Source organism: Vicugna pacos, chromosome 15 (genome assembly GCF_048564905.1).
Source record: "Vicugna pacos chromosome 15, VicPac4, whole genome shotgun sequence".
NCBI lineage: Eukaryota > Metazoa > Chordata > Mammalia > Artiodactyla > Camelidae > Vicugna > Vicugna pacos.
The window spans coordinates 3,461,317-3,485,811 of record NC_133001.1 but is presented as its reverse complement, the minus strand read 5'-3'; the positions used below and the strand labels follow the sequence as shown (position 1 = coordinate 3,485,811).

General features: G+C 46.3%; 1 protein-coding gene across 1 annotated transcript; it reads right to left on the bottom strand.

Moving 5' to 3' along the window:
• On the bottom strand, positions 1–24,283 carry LOC140685624 (actin, gamma-enteric smooth muscle). The gene is made up of 9 exons (XM_072937468.1): positions 24,224–24,283; positions 15,272–15,442; positions 14,683–14,811; positions 8,061–8,171; positions 7,721–7,805; positions 5,954–6,115; positions 4,940–5,131; positions 2,670–2,851; positions 1–222 (listed from the first exon to the last, which is right to left on the bottom strand). The coding sequence occupies exons 2-9, from the start codon at positions 15,395–15,397 to the stop codon at positions 79–81; spliced, it is 1,131 nt and encodes a 376-aa protein (XP_072793569.1). The 5' UTR covers positions 15,398–15,442; positions 24,224–24,283; the 3' UTR covers positions 1–78.
• Between the last annotated feature and the right edge of the window lie 212 nt (positions 24,284–24,495).

Here is a 24,495-nt window from a genome sequence, read left to right as displayed (position 1 = left end):
TAAGGCTTGCAGGTTTTAATGTTTCATGCTTGTTAACAGAGCAGTCTCAGGGAGCTCCCCTGAGAATCTGCCCTGAGCTTAGAAGCACTTCCTGTGGACGATGGAGGGCCCTGCCTCGTCATACTCTGGCTTGCTGATCCACATCTGCTGGAAGGTGGAGAGAGAGGCCAGGATGGAGCCTCCGATCCAGACCGAGTACTTCCGCTCTGGGGGAGCAATAATCTGTAAAGAGCAAACGTGGTGAATCATGGTCAGTCCCCAGGGAGCAGGGAAGGTGGTCCGGGAATCACCTCACCACACTGCTGGACCGCCCAGGAGGACAGCCTCCATGGTCAGAAAGGAGCGGGAGAAAACTTGCGGTAGATTAGTTAGACTATTACTCAAATCAAAACCCTCCTTTCCACCTTAGGCCCCTGCCCCTCCAAGAGAAGAGTGCACTGTTCCACCCCGTGACTTTGGGTTGGGCCCTGTATTTACTCTGGCCATGGGACGTCAGCAGACATGACACAGGGGCTAGAAGTGTGCTTCAGGCATGCAGGCAGATACCCTTTCTTGTGCCTCTGCCATCGTCACGAGAAGAGCTTCCTTTAAAGAGCTGCTGGCCCTTCAGACTGGGCCCCACAGTGAGAACTGTGCCCCTTATCTGAGTTGCCTGGACCTGCAGAGCTGCTGCCTAGCCAAGCTGGACCTAGATCAGCTGACTCCCAGCTGACCTCCAGATGCAGAAGCAATAAAAACTTATTGTAATGTCCCTGAGATTTCATAGTCGCTGTTATGCAGCAATAGCTGACCAATGCAAACATCTATAAAGGCAGTGCTGTTCTATTCTTGCCTGGAGTTTGGATGCCTGGGCAGTTTGGGCTGGGATCCCTGCATTCCTGAGTCTGAGCCAGTCTACTCAACAGTCACTCGTTTCAGAGAAGTGCTCAAATTCATATGTACATCATTCATCCTTGCCACTGGGAGTCCTGAGTTTGGCCTTTAGAAATTGGTTATCATGTCCAGCAACTTTGCACTCCACCTAAAAGTGGATCCAGAATGACTGTTACTCTTCAACTAATTCCGATTTCTACAGGGACTAAGAACTCAGTGCCAGAACAAATCATACACAAAACTGATTTTTTTTTGTCTCCTAAGAATCTCGGTACATATTTCCTAAATTGCAGAGCATCATGGAATTGCAAGATAAGTAGGGTCTTTAGGAGCTATCTTATGATTCAGGCAGACAAAAGTTGCCTTATTGCTTCCTTGACAGACACCTCAATGACTGGCACAGCTACTAGGAAGGTTAAAGAGTTTATTGCCAGGCAGTTCTAGTCGTGAGAAAACTCTGGGTTGTCTTGAGCAGGAGGCCCTGAATCAGCCCCACTCCCACCACACATCCCTTCTTCCCTGTCCCCATCTCCCCCAGTGCCTCTACACACATCTTCCTGCACAATCTGGCTGGGGTGTTCGTACCTGCACACACACCCCTGGGCACCTTTGTTCACTCTATTTCCCCTGCCTGCAGTGCCCCTTCCCCTCCTCTGGGCTTGTTTAAGCCCTTCTTCCATTCATCATGTCCACTACTTAGATCCTAAACTTGAAGGCCGACACGTATGACTAAAGTCAGGGCAGCGGCTCATGAATTGGGATATGCATCAATTCACTGGTGTCCCTGTATCTGTGTAGGTGATGGGGGCATCTCATACCTATCGAACCGGACTCTGCGGGTGATGCTAGGTGCAGTACCCTGACACACGGCCCCGCCCAGGCCTGGCACAGTGTCCCCCATGTGGCAGGCCTCAATCAGCATGGCTGCTCCAGTGGCTCCGGGTGAAAAGAGCCCACAGGTTCTCCCCTGCTTGCTGGTGGCCCGCTCTGCTTCCCTGAGCTGAGCACCATCTGCTAGGCAAGTGGAAGGCGTCTGTGAAGGAGGTTCTCAGAATACTGATTGTAGAGAATACACTTCCTCAGAGCAGGCCTGCTCCCCAGACACCAACTTTAATGTGAGACTTTGTAGCTTTCAACCTATTTGTTATCTCTCTCCTTCACCCAGCTCTTTCTAACCCTGCTAGCAGCCAAGTTCCTAGAAGCCCTAAGCATGTCTGTATGATTGCTTGGGGACGGGGGGCGGGGGTCAGGGAGAAGCAGTAAGACAGATGAGCTCCTGTTCTGATGAGGCCTCTGAGGTGAGAAGCAGCGTGGGAGGGCTGTGGCCAAGATGGGACAACAGATCAGAGGCTGTCCAGGAATCCGGGAACATCCCTGTGAGTTTGAACCAGCAGCCTGTCATCTGGCCAACATTCTCTCTTTGGAAATTTCACCTTCCTCTGTGGTGATGCCCAGGTCCTTTTTAAAATTCAAAGATGCTGTGATGTTGCCTCCTTCTTCTCTTTCTCTTCTCATTTCCTTCTCACCCCCCTCAGCATTCTCTCCATCCCAAATTCTTTTACCTTCTTCTGGTATGGCGTCCATCCAATTATGTTTGAGAGCCCAAGCTAAGTGTGTCTCCAGCTCATCAGCACCCAAGGAACATAATCCCCCGAGATGAAATCTGTCTCAGGCCAGGATGAGGGTGCACCCAGGGGACTACCAAGCTACAGGCCTGGCAGCCTGACTAGGGACCTCTCCCAAGTAGACAGGTATTTGTACAACGAGCTGGATGAGGGACCCAGGGCAGGACCCACCTTGATCTTCATGGTACTGGGGGCCAGGGCTGTGATCTCCTTCTGCATCCTGTCAGCAATGCCAGGGTACATAGTGGTACCCCCGGAGAGGACGTTGTTGGCGTATAAATCCTTGCGGATGTCAATGTCACATTTCATGATGGAATTGTAAGTCGTTTCATGAATGCCAGCTGACTCCATGCCTAGTGGAGATCAGAGTATCTAGTCAGCATCCATCACCCCACACCTGCTGCTCCTCAAGTGCCCCTCCTGTTGTTGCAGCTACCCTTGTTCAGACCCTTAATCACCTTCCTGATGGATTACAAGGTCAGACCCTCCACTGGTCATCGCCCTGCCTTTAGCTCACCCCTGCTCTGACTGGTCTTTCACATTGTTGCCTGAGGTATGTTTCTAAAGAAACACTTTCATTGTATCATTTTTTTCTGCATAGCTTTATTGAGATAGAATTCATGTACCATAATAGTCACCCTTTTACAGTGTATAGTTTAGTAGTTTTTAGTATATTCACAGAGTTGTGCAACCATCACCACAATCTAATTTTAGAACATGTTTAACACCTCAAAAATAGGAGGGAGGGTATAGCTCATGCTTAGCATGCACAAGGTCCTGGGTTCAATCCCCAGTACCTCCTCTAAAAATAAAAAAGTAAATAAACCTTATTACCTCCCCCAAAATAAATAAATAAATAAGTAAATCAAAAATAATCTCTGTACCCATTAGCAGACACTCTCCATTTTCCACTCCACCCCTTCGTGACCACTTTGCAACCACTTCACCCTTTAGACAACCACTAATCTATTTTTCATCTCTAGAGATTTGCCTATTTTGGACATGTCATATAAATGGAACCACGTAATGCTTGTCCTTTTGTGTCTGGCTCCTTTCACTTAGCATAATGTTTGCCAAGATTCACCCATGTTATAGCCAAATTATAATTCCGTGGCATGGATATACCCATCATATTACCTTGACAGTCCCCCACTGCCTGCAGGTTGACAGCTAGCTACCTTAGCCTGGCGCCCAGATCTTCCACAGTAAAAAGTTTGCATGCCAAACCATCTCATGCCCACCTATCTGGCCTCCCCCACTTCCAGTCCTTTTTCCATGTGATGTAATTCCATACCGTAGACAGAAGAATCTTCCTAAAGTGAAAAACTGACTTTGCTACACTGCTGCCTAGAAACTTCCAGGTGAGTATTCCATCGTATATATATATACACACACACACATACATACACATTGTGTGTGTGTGTGTGTGTGTATATATATATATATATATATAGTGTGTATATAAATGTATATGTGTGTGTGTATGTGTGTGTATATATATATATATATATATATATATATAGTGTGTGTGTATGTATACATATCACATCTTCTTTATCCAATAATAAAAAAAAGCTTCCAGGGGACTACATTGCTGATATGATTAACCCCCATGGTCTTTGTGTGGCCCAGTGGCTCTCTCCAGTTTCCTCTATGTGCAAACACACACACACACACACACGTGACCCATCATGTCCCACACAGAACATGACTTTTCACTCCTCTGTGCTTTGCACATACCTTTCCATCTGCCTTGCATGCCATTCCTCACTCTGCACTCCTCTCATCCCCAGATACCATAAAATGACACTTACTCTTCAAGGCTCTGTTCAAATATTCACCTTCTCTGAGAAGCCCTCCCTGGCTTCTTAGGCCGATAGCACTTTGTCCAGTTTGCTGTTTACCACTACCCTTAATGTTAAGTCAACCTTTGCTTACAGGCCCTTCTCTCATCCACTCCTCAAGAAAGTAGCTGTCCTTGGATTAAATACTATCTTTTCTAATCCTTGCGGCAACCCTATCTGGTAGTACTATCATGATTTCCACTTTAGAGGTAAGAAAACTGACGTTTGAAAAGGTAACATGTCCAAGGTGACAGGGCTTGAAGGAGCAGAATCAGGACTGAAACCAGGTCTAACCCATCCTGTTTACTGTACAGGTTTCAGATCCCATGACCTAAATGTTGAGGGATCCAAGCGGGCTTTGTGATTTAACCTCATTCTTAGTTTCATGTTCTATTCCCTACCCGCCTTTTCCTTTATTTTGATTTCCTTACCCTTTTATTTAAAATTGAAATTTATCTAGTGGTATTGCTCATGTATTTCTGGCCCTTCCTGGAAAAATATCGGCTATGTGTAACCGATAAACAGTGCACGTGGCCCCTGGTAATTCTCTCTCCGACCCCGCCCTCCCGCCTGGCAGGGACCAGGGCAGCGCCTCACCGATGAATGAGGGCTGGAAGAGGGTCTCGGGGCAGCGGAAGCGCTCGTTGCCGATGGTGATGACCTGCCCATCGGGCAGCTCGTAACTCTTCTCCAGAGAGGAAGAGGAGGCCGCTGTGGCCATCTCATTCTCAAAATCCAAGGCCACATAGCACAGCTTCTCCTTGATGTCACGCACGATTTCCCGCTCGGCTGGAAAGAGTAGGAACCACAGAGAGCAGATACTCAGTTCTGTTAGTTTGATTGTCCCACTGTGATGGCCATGAAAACATCCCGCTTACTTCTCCTTTGGACTCAGTCTCAGGATGAATGTTAATGCCTTCATTCCTCTTTCTAAAGTGGAAGTTCAAAATCTTGCTTCCCACGGAAATCTTTGCAAATGCTTTTCATCTTGCTCCCATCACTCTGCCCTGATGTAGCTGCAGCCTCCCTGAGGGCCTGGCAGGACACACTTCCCCTCTGGGTGGAGGCTTAGATGCCGGGATCATATAGAATCTAGGAAGACCCCTATTAAGCATTCTTCCTGCCCAGGGGGCTGCTTCCCCTTAGAAATTCAGGCTTTATTTATTCCATTTGTCCTCAGACAAACCATAAATGCCCCCTAAATAATGGAAGGCACCACCAAATCCTTACCACCATTCAGGCCCATAAAAACTTGCTCTGATCCTAGTGTGGACGTAGATAGAGGTGGCAGGTCCCCGGAGAGGGAGGGGGTGCTATGAAAAAGCACTTAAAGGAGGGCGAAGCTGAGTGCTTCTTAGGATAAGAAAGTGTAAGCCTTGTCCTTCTCCCCAGGGTGTCTTGGTCGGTAACATTCCTCCTTAAATAAGGCTGCCTTGACTACCTGGTCTTGTCCAGACAGTCCAGGGGCCCAACCCCAGACCAGGGCCTCCCTGTCTACCCTAAGGGAGTTCGGGGACTCAGGACCACTGACTTCTCGTTAGTCCTGAAAACCTCTGGTCCTAGATCACATGTGATTCTGAGCGCAAGTCCAGTCCAGAAGAAGCTGGATACCTGTGGTCACAAAGGAATAGCCCCTCTCTGTGAGGATCTTCATGAGGTAGTCAGTGAGGTCGCGGCCAGCCAGATCAAGGCGCATGATGGCGTGCGGCAGCGCGTAGCCCTCGTAGATAGGGACGTTGTGGGTGACGCCGTCCCCCGAATCCAGGACAATGCCTAAGGACAGAGGGGATAAGGACCTATGAAAACCTTTACGTTTCTTTCATCTGCCTCTTTGTGGGACCTGTTACCAAATGCAATTCTGCTACCATATTTTTCTTTAGCAGCTAGAAAATTCACCCACTGTGAGAATCATCACTCATATTTCTTTTGTGTACATCAATTTTTGTGTGTGTCAGTTTATTCTCCCCAGTGAGACTGTAGTCTTCTGGAAGACAAGTAAAATGTCTCCTCTTCCTCTGTTCCATGTCACAGAAGTGCACACTTGTCAACTGGCATCTAGGATGCACTTCCGCTAAGCAAGGCTGGATAAGTTGCGTATTCTTCAGGCATCAAACTAACACGTGTGCCCATGCAGTTAGAATGTTAGCTCTAAAACGACAGTAAAAACCAGCTTGAAAAAACAACATTCTCTACTGATGAACCTTTTAGTAAACCGAGAAGGGAAATAAGTTTTCTCAATATGATAAGAAATCCCTCTAGATCCAACAGCCACAGCATAATTGACGGGGGAAACACTACAATAGTGTTGTTGTATGATTACGATTGAATAATGTCCTGCATGTTCTAGCCAACGCAATAAGACAGAAAATAGAAATAACAGGTATTGTTATCAAGGGAAACAGAATTTTCATTGTTTGCAGACGATATGGTTGTATACCTAGAAGACCTCAGAGAATCAACTGAGAAATCGTCAGAGTTAATAAGAAGGTTCAGTAAGGGCCAGATCCCAAATAAATATCCAGAGACCAGTAGCTTACTCTTACACAAGGATGTTGATCACAGCATATTGTATTAAAAAAAAAAAAACCCTGGAGATAACCTAAAAGTTCAGCAATAGAGAAATGGTAAAATAATTAAATAAATCTTGGAACCAGCATACAATGAGTACCACGTGGCCATTAAACACAACATTCACAACATACAGCCAAGTGCAAAGAGCAGGATACCGAACTGTATATACTCTGTATTTCCCCATCACTGTCCTTATCACCTGCAGCAAAATTAGCTTTTACTTTTGTCTCTCCTCCACGAGGCTGTCAGCTCTGTAACAGCTGGGTCTGTCTCGTTTGCCAGTGTGTGCCCACGGCCTGATGCAGTGTTTGGCATGTGGTAGGGAGTAAGGGAAAAAATATTTGCTGAACGAATGAATAAAAGGGCAAACCAATGAATACGTGAATGAACGTTTAAATGATGTTCATGGAAGTGGTCAAGTCCCTATTAAAAATTGCTCTGTTTCCCTGAGCACCTGTCTATACCGAGGCTGCATCCTACTTACACACCCACCATCACGGGTTCTGCCGCTGCTGCTTCACGAGCAGAAACATTCCAATACTGCTGGGAAGTGTGTATGAGCTCCAGACTGACTGCGGGGAGGGAAGTGGCCCTTGCCTAGTCATGGTTTGTTCCTGTAAACTCTTTCCGGCTATACTGGGTAGACTCACATCTGCATTCTACGTGGGTTTCCCTTCTGTTATCCCTAACCGAGGTCTTCCTTGGTAGCTGCCCCTTAGATTCTTCTGAACAGGAACCTCTGCAGAAGCCCAGCTCTCCCTTCCTGCCCCTCTAGTCAGAAAGGGAGCGGATTACAGCGCTACTCACCCGTTGTGCGGCCGGAAGCATAGAGGGAGAGCACGGCTTGAATGGCGACGTACATGGCGGGGACATTGAAGGTCTCAAACATGATCTGAAAGGACAATGCAGACGGGAAGACTGGCAGAAATCACAGCACCTCTTGGCCCACAGAATGGCTTGTGGTTTTGTTTAGAGCAGAACTGTGCCTATTTACCCCACTCCCACGTCCCACAGGGCTGGCATGGACTACACACGCAGCAGGTCCTCAAACAACTCTGCTGCATTGATGCACGAACGGGAGAAAGGGCCTGGCCAAGCATCCGTGTTGCATTCTTGTGTCAGTGCTCAAGTCTTCCCGGCCTCTTACCTGGGTCATCTTCTCCCTGTTGGCCTTGGGATTTAGGGGGGCCTCCGTGAGCAGGGTGGGGTGCTCCTCGGGTGCTACCCGCAGCTCATTGTAGAAGGAGTGGTGCCAGATCTGGGTGGGACAAAAGTCAGATGAGTCCAGCAGGCTCCCAGTGGGCTGGAAAATTCCAATGGACATGCCCAGGCTGGGAGAGTATGGTACAAATTTTCTCAGACTGGATTGGATCTGGAGAAGAGGCTTGTCAGTCCCGGAAATTTCTTTTTGTGGGGCGGGAGAGGTGGTAATTAGGTTTATTTATTTATTTATTTGAAGGGAGGAGCTGGGGATTGAACCAAGGACCTTGTGCATGCTAAGCATATGCTCTACCACTGAGCTATACCCTCCTCATCCTGGGAATTTCTGATTGACCTTTAGAGGCTATATTCCTTCTCAACAGGGCCCCAGACAGGACTCAGAATTGGGGCCAATAGACTTAGCATGTTGATTATTTCCACCTGAACTTGCCTCCTCTTTATTCTTCTCCCTTCTCGCTCCTGCTCTGTGCCCTGGGGGGCCAGGCCCATTGCAGCTCTCTGGTTCCTGGCTGTGTCTGGCTGATGGAAGATACCAGCAAGAGGCTGGAGAGTGAGAGGAGGGAGAAGGGAGGAGGGCAGGGGTCCTCCTGGCAGCGATGTGGCCGTCCCTGAGCACAGCTCCTCTTGGGCAGCCCCTCTTCAGGCTCCAGCTGTCACTGAGCCCTGGTGACGCTGCCCTTGCCCCATTCGGCCTTACAACCATAAGAGCTTCCTCTGTTGCTAGTACTTGGGTGCCTCCACATCCGTTCTGGTTCCCTAATCCTGCTGACACCTCTGTAAGTCGTCCTTCCTTAAATTAATTTCAAAACCCCAGCTCGGTGTCTATGATTTCCTGCTGAAACCTGACAGATATGCGTGAACTTTCACTTAGACTTTTCAGCTTGGATAATTCCTCGTCGTGGGGCGCTGCCCTGTGCATCACGGAATGTTCAGCAGCATCCCTGACTCCCACTCACTAGGTGCCAGTAGCATCTCTGGAGCTCGATGAGCGAAAATAATCTCCAGACATGGCCAAATGCCCGCTGGGAGGCCAAATCGCCCTGGCTGAGAATCACCGCTGCAGAGGAAGTGATTTCTTTGCTCTGTGCCCAGTTCCCTCTTCAGCGACCCAGAGGGATTCGGCAAAGAGTGGCAGGGACGTAGGACTTTGATTTCATCAGAGGTGGGGCACGGGGCCCTTTGAGTCCATTGTACCCGTGTATTCACGGACCCTCGCTTTGTGCTAGGATGGTGCTGAGTGTGATGAAGGCAGACAGGAATCAGACACGGCCCCGAGATCTTAGTTTCAAAGTCTGGAGAGGAGACAGGCAGTGGAAAAGACAAAATACAAAGACACATCCAGATTTAAGTGAAGGAAGAGGCAGGAGAAGTTCATTTTCTGGGAGATTTGAGTGGGCCCTGAAGGCAAAGGAAGGTCTGCAGAGACTGAGAAAGGCATCTTGAGAGCAAATGGCACAAGGGGAAGCCTGGACTGTGGAAGGCGCCCAGGAGACACACGAGAGATGGCAACAGGTCTCAGTCACGTGATGTCAGAATTTCCTCAGATGTGGGTCCCTGACGCTTTGTAACAGAATGACCTGGGACAGGTGTTACAGCTGCAGGTGCCTAGGCTGTATCCCAGACCCACGAATCGGAATCTCCGGGTGCTGGGACCAAGCGTCTGCACTTGATTTTCTTTCATTTTGGGGAGATTTTATAAAGTACTTGAAAGATTAAAGATGTTGACAATTTTAAAATCAGAGAAATATTTTTAAGAGGAATAAAAATTCCCCATATTTCCATCACCTACTAATGAACATTCTGGCCTTTTCCTTCTCCCTAAACTTTCATCTTTCTGTATTTTCAAATGTATTATTATTACCATTTATTTACTTTACATACTTTCACTTATTTGTTATTCACTCTTATTATACTTTTATGCTTGATTTTGTTTCCTGTCAGCTTTCAGTTAATATAACATAAATAACTTTCTTTCTCATGGAAAACATTTATTTTTAATAAATTGAACAAAAAATTATTTTTAAGAGTTATGCAACATTTTTCATATAGTTCACCATCATATATTTAATCACAGTGCTATTCAAGGTATCTGATTTTTGCTTATAAATAATCTTGTGATAGCCATCTTTGTGTATATTATATTTTCTTTTTTCTTTTCAGGATGTTTTCCAAAGAAAAAAGTTCTGAAAGTAGAATCAGTGGGCTAAAGAGGATGGCAATTGGAAAACCTTTCGATTTCTATTACCCACAAAGAGGCTAAATTGGTCTTTAGTTCAGAATATGAAGACACTTGTTTTATCCTTTCCTGCATTTAGTATTCTTACTCTTAAAATACGAAATAGATTGATAGGTAAAAATAACACCTAGTTTTTTTTATTTTGCATTTTAAAATAAGTTTTAAAAATAATTTTTCAAAGAAGTTTAAACTTTTCCAGACTGTCAGCTTTTGATAATTTCTTTTTGGCCAATTATCAGGTTATGTCCCTTGATTACTTCTCTGGTGGAGAGTTACTGTTTTTAATTATCAATTGACAGAAGCTGTTTATATTAATCCTCCATTGCATTTGTTGTGAACATTGAAAAAATTTTTGTTATTGAAGTAGTCATTTACAGTGTGTCAATTTCTGGTGTACAGCACAATGTCCCAATCATGGACACACATCCACGCATTTGGTGAACATTGTTTGTAATTTGTTGTTTGCCTTTTAAATTTGGTTTTATTTTTCATGTATCAACCAGAAGTTATGATATTTAAGAGATCATATCTGTCATTCCTTTTCTTTTTATAAAAATTATTTATTTATTTATTTATTTATTTATTTATTTATTTATTTATTTATTTATTTTTAGGTTTTCTCTTTTTCTGTTGTTTTTTGGGGGTGGATTCCATCAGTTTTTTAAAATTTATTTTCAAAAATTTTATTTATTTATTTATTTAAGGTTTTCTCTTGCTTTTTTGGGGTAGGGGGTAAGTAATTAGGTTTGTTTGTTTGTTTGTTTATTTATTTAACAGAGATACTGGGGATTAACCCAGAACGTAGTCCAGTCATGTGTGCTAAGCATGCCCTCTGCCACTGAGCTATATCCTCCCCCCTTTGTCATTCTTTTTCCCTATGACTTCTTTCACCGGAAGTTTAATAAATACTCGTACTTACTATATTGTATTCTTTATCATTTGAATTTTTATATTTAACTTTTATATTCAATTGATATTTGTTGGATGAAACGGTACGAGGTAAGTTCAATAAACAGATTCCCCATCCCCCAAATAACTCATCGGCTGTCAGAGAACAGTTCATTAAATAATCCTTTTCTCCCATCTGGTGTTGGAAGTTTCACTTACCATGTATTTCCTTTTTACCACTGTACTAGTACCAAATCGTTTGATTTTTTGTAACTCTACATTATATCTTAATGTTTGGATGTGGCAAGTCTCCTCTCATAGTTTTTCTTATTCACTTTACTCTCATAGATTTTGCCTTATTTATTTCCCCATCCTTTATGATTATCGTGCATAATTAAAACTTGTGATATTTTTGGTCAAACTCACAGAAGCAGAGAGCAGAGTGCTGGTTTCCAGGAGCTGGGGGAAGGGAAAGTGTGAAGTTGGTCAAGGGGTCCAGAGTTTCAGTTATGTAGGTGAGTAAATTCTGGTGAGCTTGGTGACTCTAGGTAACGATGCTGTCCTGTACACTTGAAATTTGCTAAGAGGGTAAATCCCAAGTGCTCTCAGTACAAGAAAAAAAAAAACAACTATGTGAGGTAGTAGACACGTTAATTAGCTTGAATATGGTGACTGTTACATAATGTATACACGTATCAAACCATCAAGTTGTGTACCTTGAATACATACAATTTTAAACATTGTGGGATTTTTATTAGAATGGCAATGAGACTATAAATTAATTTGAGAAGATTTGATAGCTTTACCCTATTTGGTTTTTCTTTTAAGGCACATAATATATTTTTAGGGCTTCCTTTAAAGAGTTCATATTACTATGATGAACAAAACACTTTGTCTGTTGTTTTTGAGTTAGATAGATTGTTTGATATTGTTCAATATATATGAATAATATGTACCATTTATTGAGCATTAAGTATGTTCCATGCTTTGGGGTTATATTAAGTATTTGACCAGCTCAACCTCCAAAGCACCCAAAGAGGAAAGTATTTTTATCTCCACAAATAAGGAAGCCGAGGCTCAGAGGGGGGGATTTGCTCCCAGATCTCCTCGCCACTCACTCCAGGGTCTGTGCTCTTAACAGTGAAGCAAAAGCTATTGTATTTTACCAATTTATCTCACATCCCAAGTTTACTGAATCTAAGATTTAGAGAAAAGTAAATGTGAAGCATAGATTTCAAACCAACTTTTCTTTATTCCCTGTTGCAATCTGCTCAGTAAGCTCTGTATCACATTTCAAAAAGCAGTCATTGCAGAAACAAGAACTCTCAGACAACCGTCAGCAGAAATTATCAAAAGAATATCAGAAAGGCTCTATTAGTATTTTGCACACATGATTTTGTTCAACACAAGCTGCCATTTAAAAATTATCCCTCTAACAAAGGAGGCAAGAATGGAATACAATGGAATAAAGACAGTCTCTTCAGCAAATGGTGTTGGGAAAACTGGACAGATGCATGTAAAGCAATGAAGCTAGAACACTCCCTTATGCCATACACAAAAATAAACTCAACATGGATCAAAGACTTAAACATAAGACAAGATACAATAAACCTCCTAGAAGAAAATATAGGCAAAACATTATCTTACATACATCTCAAAAATGTTCTCCTAGAACAGTCTACTCAAGCACTGGAAATAAAAGCAAAAAGAAACAAATGGGACCTAATGAAACTTACAAGCTTCTGCACAGCAAGGGAAACCATAAGTAAAACAAAACAACAACCTACGGAATGGGAGAACATTTTTGCAAATGAAACCAACAAAGGCTTGTTCTCCAGAATATATAAGCAGCTCATATGACTTAATAAGAAAGAAACAAACAACCCAATCCAAAAATGGGCAGAAGACCTAAACAAGCAATTCTCCAAGGAAGAAATACAAATGATCAATAGGCACATGAAAAAATGCTCAATATCACTAATTATCAGAGAAATGCAAATCAAAACTACAATGAGGGATCACCTCACACCAGTCAGAATGGCCATCATTCAAAAGTCCACAAATGACAAATGCTGGAGAGGCTGTGAAGAAAAGGGAACCCTCCTACACTGCTGGTGGGAATGCAGTTTGGTGCAGCCACTGTGGAAAACAGTATGGAGATTCCTCAAAAGACTAGGAATAGACTTACCATATGACCCAGGAATCCCGCTCCTGGGCATATATCCAGAACCAACCCTACTTCAAAATGACACCTGCACCCCAGTGTTTAGCAGCACTATTTACAATAGCCAAGAAATGGAAACAGCCTAAATGTCCATCAACAGATGACTGGATAAAGAAGCTGTGGTATACTTATACAATGGAATACTATTCAGCCATAAAAACTGACAACATAACACCATTTGCAGCAACATGGATATTCCTGGAGAATGTCATTCTAAATGAAGTAAGCCAGAAAGAGAAAGAAAAATACCATATGAGATCGCTCATATGCAGAATCTAAAAAAAATAAATACAAAACAGAAACAGACTCATAGACAGAATACAAACTTGTGGTTGCCAAAGGGGTGGGGGGTAGGAAGGGACAGACTGAGATTCCAAAATGTAGAATAGATAAACAGCATTATACTGCATAGCACAGGGAAATATATACAAGATCTTGTGGTAGCTCACAGCGAAAAAAATGTGACAATGAATATATGTATATTCACGTATAATTGAAAAATTGTGCTCTACACTGAAATTTGACACAACATTGTAAAATGACTATAACTCAATTTAAAAAATGTTAAAAGTAAATAAATAAAAAAGTTACCCCCATACACACATCTTCTGACACACACAAAAACAACTTCTAGAAATCCCTAGAGATTCCAACTTAAAATTTTCACTAGAGAAGCATCATAATAATATAGCATCGATGCGCCACCTATCTGAGGTCATGATGGGGAAAATAAAAGGAAAAAGCTATTTGCTTTTCTAGAGGCAGCAGCATGTTTTAAAGAAGGATAAGCACTGGGCTGGAGTGAAAGATGCAGGAAAGGATGAAGCTGGGACTTAGGTGGGACCCAGTCCTCAGATGCCAGGCGGCGAGTTAGGAACCTACTGTTAGTGAGCAGCGCCTGAAGGGTCCGACCGAGGAGGTGAGTCTGTTTTCAGAAAGATAACTTTGCAGCAATGCAGAAAATGACTTGGGTGAGTGAGGCAGGAGACTGGGAAATCAGTCAGGAAGCCATTGCAATCGTCCAGTGAGAGATGTTGGCAGCCGAGGCTGAAGACAGGCCGTGGGGATGGCCAGGGAAAAAAGAAGGATGTGAGAAATATTTTAGAGCAAGAGTTAACAGGGCGGAGGCCTGCGGGATGTGAGGGTCGTGATGGCACACCGTCGTTAGCACGAGCTCGTTAGAGGGGGGTCCGCCCGTACCTTCTCCATGTCATCCCAGTTGGTGATGATGCCGTGCTCAATGGGGTATTTGAGAGTCAGGATCCCTCGCTTGCTCTGCGCCTCATCCCCCACGTAGCTGTCCTTCTGGCCCATTCCCACCATCACGCCCTGCAATGCAAAGGGGAGGGAAGGGGAGCGGAATTGGCTGAGGGCTCTACCTGGGGGGATTTAGGCATCGGAAGGTCTCCAAAGGAAGGTAAAGGCAGGAAAAATGCCCTGTTCCTCTGGAAACAGGACCAGAGACAAGGATGGGGCAGATAATGAGGATGTGGAAATGGCGGGAGAGACGGCAGAGGATTTCTGCGGGCCGGTCTCCCTTCTCTCCCCTAAAACAGCGTCGTTTTCTGAGCGAGAACAGGTAGCATCCATCCACGTCGTCCTCGTACCTTACCTTACTTCACGCGCACGCACGTGCGTATGCACGCACGCACGCACACACGCACGCACGCACACACGCACGCACATACGCACGCACGCACGCACGCACGCACAGCCCGGCAGAGACTCCACGTCGGACGCAGTGCTTCCTCCCAGCAGCTCACAGCCTCAGGCCCTGCTGAGCACACACCTGGTGGCGAGGGCGCCCCACGATGGAAGGGAAGACAGCCCGGGGGGCGTCATCTCCTGCGAAGCCAGCCTTGCACAGGCCGGAGCCGTTGTCACACACGAGCGCGGTGGTTTCCTCTTCACACATGGTGAGTGTGGCCGAGTGAATCGGGGGCTGGAGCGCCTTGGGGGACTGGGGAGGAGAGAGAGCCGGCCACTTGTCAGAATCATGTTGGAGAGTTTTCTTGGCTTTGGGGCCTGACTGTTGGCAACCAATAGTTCCGGGAGGGACCAGGGTGGCCCTGGCCCCTCACTCTGTGGCATTGGGACCTCTCACCTCCACCCTGCCATTTGGGGCAGAATTGTGTGCCCCCTAATTTCTGTGTTGAAGTCCTAACCTCCAGTAGCCCAGAGAGTGACTGTATTTGGGGATAGGGCCTTTAAAACGGTAATTAAATTAAAATGAGGTCATTTCCCAATATGACTGATGTCAAATATGCCTAATTCAATAGAACTAAATTGGAACACAGACACACAGAGAGAAAGGAAAAGACCATGTGAAAACACAGTAAGAAGACAGTCTTCTACTGGCCAAGGAGAGAGACCTCGGAAGAAACCAGCCCTGCTGACACCTTGATCTCAGACTTCTGGCCTCCAGAACTGTGGAAAAAATAAATTTCTGTTGTTAAGCCACCCAGACTGTGCTCTTTTGTCATGGCAGCCCCAGCAAATGGATCCACCTGCCTCTTAAAGACTGAAGTGGTGATGAAGCTTCAATGCAATGCAGAGAATCTCTGCAAGACTTAAAGTTTAGAAAAGGGATTTAGAAATTGCAAAATACATAATTAAGAATTATTATTTAGTATGTAAAAGAACTCTTACATCAGTAAGAAAGAAATAAATAGCCCCAAAGGGGGAAAAAGAAAGACAAGAAATAGATAATTGACAGAAAAGGAAATACAAATATCCAACAATTACATGAAAAGTTGACCAGCCTCACTGCTTACCAGGAAGTGTGAATGAAATAAGATCATTTTCACCCATCGTATTGTTAAGATTCAGAGTTTTATCATAAGTGTTGGCAAAGGTGGGAAAACTAGCAGTCTGTAATCAGAGGAACAACCTGGTACTACCCGAAGGTGCCTTGAGGAATACTGTACAGAAGTTAAGAGAAGGGCCAGGCAGATCGACACGAAGTAGTACGGATAGATTTCTAAGCCACTCCACTGTGTGATCAAAAGCAAGCTGCAGAATAGAATGTTCAGCATAAAACCATCTCAGTTCTTTTTAAAGCCCCAAACAATATTTTGTATTTTCCCTACTTTTCTTTTTGTGGATGTGAACCCATAGGAAAAAGTTCTGGAAAAAAAAAACAAATCTAAGAATGAGTGTAATGATTACCTCTGGAGGTGGGAAGGGGACCGGGAGGGGAAGGGTCGTAATGTTAACATTTTTGACAAGGAGAGTGTATCCAGGTACAGTTTAGAATTAAAACCAATCCTATTATGTCATTAAGGACAAAAAGAGGCAGTAGTTACAGGTAAAATGTACACTAAGCATAGAAGCCCATTGAGGAGGAAGGGGGAGCCTGGGAGGAGAGAGGAAAGCCAGAGAATTCGTGCTGGGACTCACTGGCCCTGCCGCTTCAGAGGAAGTAAAACAGGAGTCTTTCCTCCAGTGCAGACCCCGGAATTGAAACGACTGCAGAGGGATGAGGGAATTAATTCTCCCAGCATCTGTGGCAGGTTTCTTTCTTTGGACAGGGGGAGGGGGAGGGTGTAAAAAGCCAGCACTTGGTGACCACAGGGCAGCAACAGAAGCTCGGGAGATGGTGTGGGGACTGCCTTCCGGCCTGGGAAGGCCCAGGCAGGCAGAATGGGAGTGGGAAGGGAAGAGCAGCAGGCAGGCCGACTGTGGGCGTCCAGAGAAGAGAGGCAGAAAAGATGCGGAAAGAGATGGCGGCTGCCGAGGATGGTGTGCCCAAGCATCACTCAGAACACGCAGGAGAAGAGAGCAGCGCCACCGAAACCTGGGACCCTGGTCTCCCACGGCCTTATGTGGAAGGTGGACAGCGAAGACCATGGCCAAAGCCAAGAGGAGACAGAGCCACAGGCCTGTGAATGATATTCAGTATTTTGCAGTATGGTGAAAAAGAATATGAAAATGAACATATATATATATATTCATGTATGACTGAAGCATTATGCTGTACACCAGAAACTGACACGACATTGTAAACTGACTAGACTTCTATAAAAACAGAGAGAGAGAGAGAGAAAGAAAGAAAGAAGAAAAAGAAGAAGAAAGGCTACCGAGAGACTGAGCAGAAGCTCTTTCACATAATTTTCAGACTAAAAGGAAGCCCTTCCCGGTGATATTCAAGCAGAGGGCACCCTAGCAAGGAGGCCCACTGTGACTTGTTGAATCCAGATCTGCTCTGTCCCTGTCGACCTTCACGAGTCCCCAAGGCCATGGAGATCAAGTCCCAGGTCTCAAACTCAGCCCACAAGGCCCAGCAAGATCTGGCCCCGCCTGTGTCTCCAGGCTCATCTCCCCTCTCGTACCCCTTGGCCTTCTCTCTCTGGCTGTGTGGGTTCTCTTAACTGTGTCATCTCCTCTCCCTTCTGGACCTTTAGACATGGGGTCTGGAACACCCCCCACCCCCGTTTGCTCCTCTGCCTCCTGTCACCTGTCAGTCCTCTGCATCAACACTGCATTTTCACGAGGCCTCTCTGGCCCACCCACCTCAGTTAGTGGCCCTTCTTCTTTGCCTCACAGCACCTCGAATGTGTCCCTGCAGCGATCATCTCTGCACAACGGGGCTCAGCTGTATTTCTGTAAAGGCAGGAGCTGGGTCTGCTCTTTTCTCCAGCGATTCATCGATATGCCTAACACCCTGGCACAGGGTGGGCCCTTAAACATTTGTTTAATCAATAGTGATTAAACTCATCCAAATGAATGAGTGAATGAATCAATGGATGTCAAGGAGCAGGATTTTCAGAATAACAGAAGTCGAACAAATCTGGGTAAGAGGATACCAAGGTCTGAGGTGAGGCAGCGACTGAAGGAAAGTATTTAGTTGCTCAAAACAATATCATCTCTCGTCTGAACAGTTTCTGGATTGCAGAGAAGCTCCCTCAGCTCCCACCGTGTTAGAAGACTGGAGACATGGAGAGATATCAGGAGGCAGAGATGGCAAATATTTTCCCAGTGTTCAAAAAGGAAAAGAAGGCAGTTGTCTAAAACCTCAGATAATCTTGATGTGAAAATTAGGCACATTTCCAGAAGGTGTTATCAAAGAAAGCATCATTAAAGAAACAGTGATCTTTTGTAATTGGTAAGAATCTACCAGGAACAAATGCTGGCAGAGGAACAGCCTCCCCTTTTTTCCCAGGACCACCAGGCTGGAAATGCAGAAGGTGGGAGACACTGAGCTCAACTTGATCTCACCCTCTGACAAGTTCTCCCGTGATATCCCTAGTGATAAAGTCCCACGGGCTGAACAAAAAATCAGTTGGGCATATTTACAGCTGCCTGCGTTACTGTCATTGAAAGGTGTTCATGGATAGGTCAGTGTCAACCTGGAGGCATCAGTATGCCTCAGAGCTCCACTCTTGGTCCTTCCTCATGTGAAACTCTGATAAATGAGTTGGATGAAAATATAGAATACATGCTTAAATTTCCAGATAAAACAAATATGTTGGATGGAGGAATCAAAGTCCAAGATCTCACAAAGCAGAAGGAAATGGGCGGAATGCAATACAATTAAATTTAATAGGATAAATGTGAGGGTCTGGATGTGAGTCTAGATAACCAGACTGTGAAAGCTCTTGTTCGGCAGCTGTGAGCAGGACCTAGTGTGCTGTTGACAGTCCGCGATGTGCTGTAGCCAGGCCTAAAAGCTAACCCCACCTCTGGCTGGAGAACTGTGTCCCGTTCTCAGGGCCACCCTCGCAGGCAGAGGCGTGGGGAGGCGGGCTTGCGTTCACTGCTGACACATGTTGAATTGAACTGCTTTTCTGAAGGGAGATTCAAACATGCTTATCAAAAGCCTTAAAAATGTTGACTCCACAAAGACACTTGTGGGAATTTATCATTGGGAAAATACTCATCGGTGAGTGCAAAGATTGGGCCAGGAGTCAGTTTCTCACAGCTTTGTTTAAAATAATCAAAATCAGAAACAAACTGAATGTTGAAAAAAGTTATTGGATAATAAACAAATCATTTTGTAAACTAGTTGCCAGAAACCTCCATAAGATAGAGAGAATATTTAATGCAGTGGAAAATATGCAAGCCTCTTTGTTAGGTAAAACAGCAGTATGTTCCGTGGTTCATTTTCGGTAAAAATGTATTTTTAATTAAAAAAAAATAGGGGCCTCCCACATACATTATCTGTTTAATCCTCACAAAAGCCCTGAGGGAAGATATTTTTATTCCCATTTTACAGACAAGGAAACCAAGTCTCAAGGAAGAGAAAGGACTTAGCCCACGGGCTCCTGACTGGGAGAGCAGGGCTGGCCGGCCCAGAACAGGTTCCAAATCCAGGCCTACACCTTCCCCATCACCTCAGTGAAACTCTCACGACTTCTCCATGTTTGGTGTTTTGCTTCTGCCTCCCCGTCTCTCTAGGGCTGGTGGCAGCCAAAGCCCTAAAACAAAAGGGTCTGTGTTCTTTTCTCTCTCTGAGCCTCTGAGCCCCTCCTATGCCACGACGAGGTCTGGATCTATGTGTACAGCCTCCACGCCGGCGTTTAGCACACAGTGGGTGCTCAGTGAATGTTGGTTGACTGTCCCACCACCTTCCTGGCCCTCCCCCGGGTGGTCTGCTCTGCCCCTACAGGCCCCACGTCTCATGACAGCTCAGTCACGTGGGCCTGATTTAGACCCACCCAGGGACAGTGCTGTGCACAAGCTGGTCAGCAAAGAGCTATTTCCCTGTTCTAGCAGGGGGTCCGCCCCGAGTGGAAGAGCACCTCTAAAGCTAGAAGGCAGCTAGGAGGCAACGCTGCCCCCCGGTGGCTGCCTCCCTCTGGGGTCCCGTCAGCACCCCTCTCTCATGCCTTTCTGGCTTTCCGACGAGCCCTTTTGTCTCCACCTGAAGTTCCCTATGCATGGAAAGAAAGAGGGCTTTGGACTTGCTTTCCAGCTGCTGAGACAAGCCACAAAGCAGCTTCAAGCTGTCAACAATGCCATTCTACAGCACTTCAGGTGGATTTAAATCCGCTTTTTCGAAGTCGGAGCCAAATGAGAAGTGTGAGGGTGGGGTGCAGGCAGGGTGAGGGGTGCTCGCCTGGAGTGGAGCCTCGATGGGGACCCCAGCTGCCCCGGGGAGAAGGGTTTGACCACGGAGCCTGGCTCTCCTGGAATGTCTCTGGCGGGAGAAACTCTAAACCTCCCTCAGCCGCTGGCTGGTAATTTGCGGCTGGACTGGAGCGTGTCAGCTGAACCAGAGCCAAAGTCACTGCGGTTTCCTGGGTCACAACCACTTTGCACTCGCAGACAGCTGAGTGAACTGTGCTGGGCTCTTTAGCATGAACTGCATCTGGGCTTCGTTGAGGATTTCACGGAGTTGGAAACATAGCTCCCCTCTCCCCAGCAATAAGCAGGAAGAATGTGCTCTCTCACTTACCCCCCTGGATGCCCCCAAGCAAATAAGAGGATGGGATGAGAGCCAACCCCTCACTCTGAGGGAGCCGGATTTGGCTTCAGAGTCCCCTCCCACCCTCCTTTCTTTGCCCTTCTCCTGCCTCGGGGCGCCCTTTCCCCGGCCCCTCCCCGGTCTCCCACTTTGGCCTTCAGTTCCCTCCACTGTAAAACGGGAGCCGGTGGCATTTATCTCCCGGGATGATGGGTCAAACGAAATAATGGGAATGAAGTGCTTTATAAATTGTAAATCCCGGTCAGCACACTAACGCGTGTTTTTGTGCAGCCCAGGAGTTAGGACCTTTTTTTTTTAATGAAGTACCATCAGTTACAATGCGTCAATCTCCGGTGTACAGCATAATGTCCCCGTCGTGCATACATACATATATTCGTTTTCATATTATTTTTCATTAAAGGTTACTGTAAGATATTGAATACAGTTCCCTAAGAATGGTTTTGATATTTTTAAATGGTTGCAAAAAAATATTCTGTTCAAGAAAGCAATATGAAAATCAAGTTTCAGTGCCTGTAAAGAGCTTTATTGGCTCACAGCCACATTTACATACCGTCCATGGCTGCTAGGCTACAATGGCAGAGTTGAAGACTCACAAAACCTAAAATATTTACTAGCTTGGCCTCTACAGGACAAGTTTGCCAAGCCCTGTTGTGAAAGGCAGCAGAAATAATTCTTAGTATCTCTGTTACTCTTCTCCATTAGAACTTGCTCCCAGACGAAGTCGGTCACACTGGGAGGAGATGGGTGAGCCACGTCCCAAATCAATGATTATGATGATCAACTGGAAGGTTGAATTCATGCCAGCTCCCAAAGACATTTTCGTTTTAGTGGAAAGTTAAAGTCCGAAAAGGAAGGCCGCTCCGATGGTAAGATTTCAAATAACAGTGGGGGAAATATCTTGGGGTGAGGATGCAAATGACAGGTAGGCAGCCTATCACAATCTGCACGTGCACGTATATCCACGTGATGATTGCCCAGAAGCACTCCCACGGTGAAAAATACGTGCAGCATCTCTTATTAACTTCAGGGTATCTTGACTTGTTTGACATACACTAATTAAATTAGAAACAGCTTCTGCCTAGTAACATTTCTGATTCCCAGGGATCTGCCCTTGGAGCCTGCTCTTCTAACTTTTACCCCAACCACTCACTGTCTCCTCCTGCTTAGCTCCAGTCCCAGCCCCTGTCCTGAGCTCCAGAGCCACAGAGCCAACTGCCTGCGGGGCATCTCCACCCCACGGCCCCTTGACTCCACCCCTGGGACTGCTGCCCTCATCCCCGTCCTCTAACTGGACTGGCTTCTCAGAGAATCGCACCACTCACTGAGGATGGAGCCCAGTCCTAACACTGCGACTCTGCCCTCCTCCCTCCCCACCAAGACCCAAGCCCCCCTTGCCACCCGGCACCACCCACTTGGGGCCACTGCACACTGTGGTAGCAGTCTTGGCCCGTTCCTGTCCACTCTCCTCACAGCTGCCCGAGCAGTCCCTTCAGAGGGCAAGTTTCCTGCTGTCACCCTTCTCTAGTCCCCCATTGCCCAATCCTTTAGTTCAGTGTATAAAGCCCCAGTAATCTGGCCCTGCCCACCCTTCTGACCTTAGCTCTCCCTGCTTCCTGCCTTGAAATCTATATCTATAATCTAAGTGGAATTGAGCCACTTAAAGTGTCCCAAAGACCGTGCCTCCTCTGTCCTGGGACTACCCCTTCCTCCAGGAAGCCTTCCCTGATAACTTCTAGGCTGAGTGAGGGGCTCCTCCTGGGCTTCATCCCTCTCATATATTTATCTATTCCTCTCATCTGTCTCTCCCAGTGACTACAGAAGCCCCTACACTGTCCCTAAGGTGCAGCGACAGTGCCTGGCACATAAGCGCTCAATAAATGTTGCCGGAATGAACAAAGGAAAGGAGGAAAGAAATCTAGGCTCAAGGTCATGATGTCATACTGCCCACCTTGGTTTCCCAGGCCTGGCCTGTGAAATCTCTGCTCACCACAGTTTTCCTAATGCCCAAATAACTCTGTCACAGGAATCTCCGCCTCACTTCAGCCCAAGAGCCAGTCTCAAAGTCTAAACCCACTCAAGGAATAAAAGCAAGTGCTTAGAGCCTCCCTGTGCAAAGTGTGGTCCCAGACTTCAGCCTCAGCATCACCTGGGAGCTTATTCGAAATGGAAATTATCAGGCCCCACCCCAGTCTACTGAGTCAGAATCTGGGGTTAGAGGTCAGGCAAATTTTGAATTTTAACAGGTCTTCCAGGTGATTTTGCAAGTCTGAGCACTCAGGGCCAGGACCCGACATCACCGACCTGAGCTCTTGATACATGTGTTAGCTCACTGACTCCTTCCAACAGCACTGCCAGGTAGATCTTATTGCTATCGCTCCTCTTTTAAGGGTGAGGAAATTGAGGTTCTCAGTAACTTTGGTAGCTGGGCAGTCTGCCCCCCCCCACAGGGCCTGCACCACTGCACCAGCCAGCCTCGGCTGGCAGGAGATGTCAGCGGACTCTGATCGCAAATGGGGACACAGACTCGGTCCCATTTTCCTCTTAATTGTTTGTGTCCTTGTGTCTGTGTGTGTGGTGGGGGAGGACAGTGGCACTGGCGGGTGGTTTTATAGCTGGCGTGAGTCCTTTGGACAAGCTGCTTAACTTCTCTAGGCCTCAGTGTTCTCCTCAGAGAATGAATCAGATAGTTTCATGTTCCTTCCAGCCCTAAAACCACACAATGCCTCAGGACACTTGCCCCACCCTACTCCTGACTTTTTGCCTCCCCCAATGACCCTGGAGCCTTCAAGGCTGAGAAAACTCAGCCAAGCATGCATCAGAGGTCAGAGAAACCCACAGGGGTCAGAAGAAAATACTCTCCTATCCCCAACATGACATATCAGGGACCCAGGAATCATCGCTGGTTTGGATTCAAATACCCCGAGGAAAGCCATTCTTCTGAAGAGCATCTGCTGCTCTAAAACAACCTCCCAGACATTCTGTGCCAGGACAGAGGATATGAGGGTGTAGATCTGCACTGGCCCTGGTGAGCACCGTGAGTAGAGACCGCAGGTGACTATCCTTCCCACCACCCAGTTAGGGAGCAGGAAGCACCGGTCCAGGCTGTCCCTGCCCCAGGATGCCCCACGGCCAGAAATGCCTCTCCCTGGCAGGCAGCAGTGTGCTTGCAGGCACCACTGCACACCGAGGGCCTTGACGTGTGACCTGGGCCGGCGTCACGGAAGCCAGGCCAATCTGGAGGCGCCGCCTGCACCCAGGGGGCCAGGCGGCCCCAGAAAGGCAGACATGAGATGGCAGAAGCGGTGCAGTACTCACCGGGTGTATGAGAGGTCCTTCTCCCAGTGACTGAGGGCTGCTGTGTCTTTGGCATAAATACCAGAGCAATATAAAACCCCAGAGGCGGATCTTCTTTAAACAGAGTCCCTAAAAAGGCCAGCTGACGGTGTGTTAGCAATATTACCATATAAGGTGGTTTTTTCAATAAATCGGCCTTAGGGGTGGGGAAGGGGGTTGGGTAGAGTGAATTATCATTTGAGAAATGTATGCAAAAGGACTCAAGAGGCAACAGTCCCGGTGCTGGCAGATTT